This window comes from Laetiporus sulphureus (genome assembly GCF_001632365.1).
Source record: "Laetiporus sulphureus 93-53 unplaced genomic scaffold LAESUscaffold_1, whole genome shotgun sequence".
NCBI lineage: Eukaryota > Fungi > Basidiomycota > Agaricomycetes > Polyporales > Laetiporaceae > Laetiporus > Laetiporus sulphureus.
The window spans coordinates 1,015,379-1,017,614 of record NW_024468510.1 but is presented as its reverse complement, the minus strand read 5'-3'; the positions used below and the strand labels follow the sequence as shown (position 1 = coordinate 1,017,614).

General features: G+C 43.6%; 1 protein-coding gene across 1 annotated transcript; it reads right to left on the bottom strand.

Moving 5' to 3' along the window:
- Positions 1–1,802: 1,802 nt before the first annotated feature.
- LAESUDRAFT_753885 (uncharacterized protein) lies at positions 1,803–2,131 on the bottom strand (the record flags this gene model as incomplete). The annotated part of the gene is made up of 2 exons (XM_040911813.1): positions 1,803–1,813; positions 1,867–2,131. 2 exons carry the CDS (start codon positions 2,129–2,131, stop codon positions 1,803–1,805), a joined length of 276 nt encoding a protein of 91 aa, XP_040770358.1.
- Positions 2,132–2,236: the final 105 nt, after the last annotated feature.

Sequence of the window (2,236 nt, the reverse complement as noted above, 5' to 3'; positions counted from 1 at the left end):
GTTGAACCAAATCCACGGTGACCTCGGGCTGAGGGTTTGAGGTAATCAACCAGTGAAACGACAGGGGTGATAATACGTTCAATGATAAGTTGAGCAACTCGATCGCCCAAATTGACTGTGAAGTCATCATTTGTATTATTGATTAGCAAAATTTTGATTTCGCCTGTGTATCCTCTGTCGATAACACCAGCACCTACGTCGATGCCTTTGACAGCTAACCACTTCGTGGTGCAATTCGACCATAGGTCCCTCGAGATGTTGTAAAGTGAAGTCCTGTGGATATCAATCCTCTTGAGTGTGCTCGGATGGTTGTTGGTTCTGATGCAGCTAAATCCATTCCAGCATCGTCTTCATGGGCATATTTTGGTGCGTGTGCATTTGGATTGTCTAATGTAATTTGAAGATCTCTAGAATGATCCCAATCATCTCTATCCTGATCGTATATCTGAATGGTATCAGTGACGGGGTCGTAGACTTGACCTGTTCTCCTGGGTGGAAAAACGCCATCGACCGGAGTTGTATCAATGACAGATATTGGTTGAGGTGTGTCAGGATATTTTCTGTGAAATTCCTTGATGAGACGCGGAGATTTCTTCAAATTTGCTGTGGGTTCCCAAGTTTCTTCGGCTTTAGAATAACCCTTCCAATGCACCAAATATTGAAGTTTGCCATGAATGACACGAGAGTCGACTATGTATTCGACTTCCCATTCTTCGCCAGTCTTCTTCTTGATAGGAGGATGGGGTCTGAGAGTGCAGTCTGGTATTTTATCTTTGTGGTAGAGCGTGAGCTTGGACGCATGAAAAACTGGATGAACACCATATTGTCACGGCATTTTGAGTCTATATGTGACTGGTCCTAGTTTTTCTACGATTTCGAAGGGTCCATCTCTCCGTTGTGCCAATTTGGCTCCCGATGTCTGCCAATCTTTAGTGGAGAGTAATACTTGATCTCCAACTTTGAAAGGTGCGGGTCATACGGATTGATCGTAGTACCACTTTATGCGCTCAGCTGCCAATAGAATGGCTGCTTTTGCTTGCTCTTGCGCTTCTACTCATGCCTGCATTATGGAATCTAGCGTATGATGCTTTATGGGGTCCATTATTGTTGGTTCTGCATGTGGATGTCTACCATATTCGACAAAGAATGGTGAATTCTTAGTGGCTTCAGAAGCCTGATTGTTATAGGTGAACTCGGCAGTTGGCAGTAATATACTCCAATCTTCCACGCGTCTGTCAGTATAAATATGAAGATATTGCTCCAGCGACTGATTTGTTCTTTCAGTTTGACCATCGGTCTCCGGATGATACGCGGACGACATTGTTGATTGTATCCCAAGGAGCTTGCATACTTCTTGGAATAATGTGCTCGCAAACTGAGTACCTCTATCTGAGATAATCTGTCTCGGAAGACCATGCTGTGTCCATACCCTCTCATAGAAAGTATGGGCAAGGTCTGATGCTGAGAACTCATTGGTGATTGCAAAGAAATGCGCTCGTTTGGTCAAATGATCGACCACTACCATGATTGCGTTGAATCCATGGGATTCTGGTAATTGAGTGCTTAAGTCGACAGAGATAATTTCCCAAGGTTCTGTTGGAACCTCATTTGGCTGTAATTCTCCGTATTTTGGCTGATTGATGTTCTTGTTGCGTTGACAAAGGTCGCAAGAACCAACATACTTTTTGACGTAAGTGGACATTCCCGGCCACCAGTAATTACGAGATAACATCTCATATGTCTTCCATCTTCCAGGATGACCTGCACTGGCAGCTTCATGATGATGCTGAATGATTTCTCGTCTAAGTGATTCCTTATTATCTGCTTTCGGCACATAGATTTTGCCTCAGTATAATAATATCCCACTTTCGAAGTTCCAGTCTTCGAGTCCTTTCGAGAACTCTCGTTGTCCTTTCTTGAGTAGGTCTTTGTATGAGTTGTTCACATTGTCGTCTTGTAGTGCCTCCTTGATCTTGTCCATCAAATCATGATCTGTGACGACTGCAAGATGGGTATGTTGAATAGCTTTAATCATGAAATATTTCAGTTTGAGCAGAGTCTTGTCGGCATTATCGAGATTTACCCCCTCTTCATGATCTGGCCTCCTGGACAGAGGATCTGCGCGATGCATTGATTTTCCTGGTTTGTGATGTAGTTGGATGTTGAACCGTGTAAGATATAGTGACCATCGAGCTTGCCGCCTCGTCAGCTTTTGTGCTGATTTGAAATAGGTTAA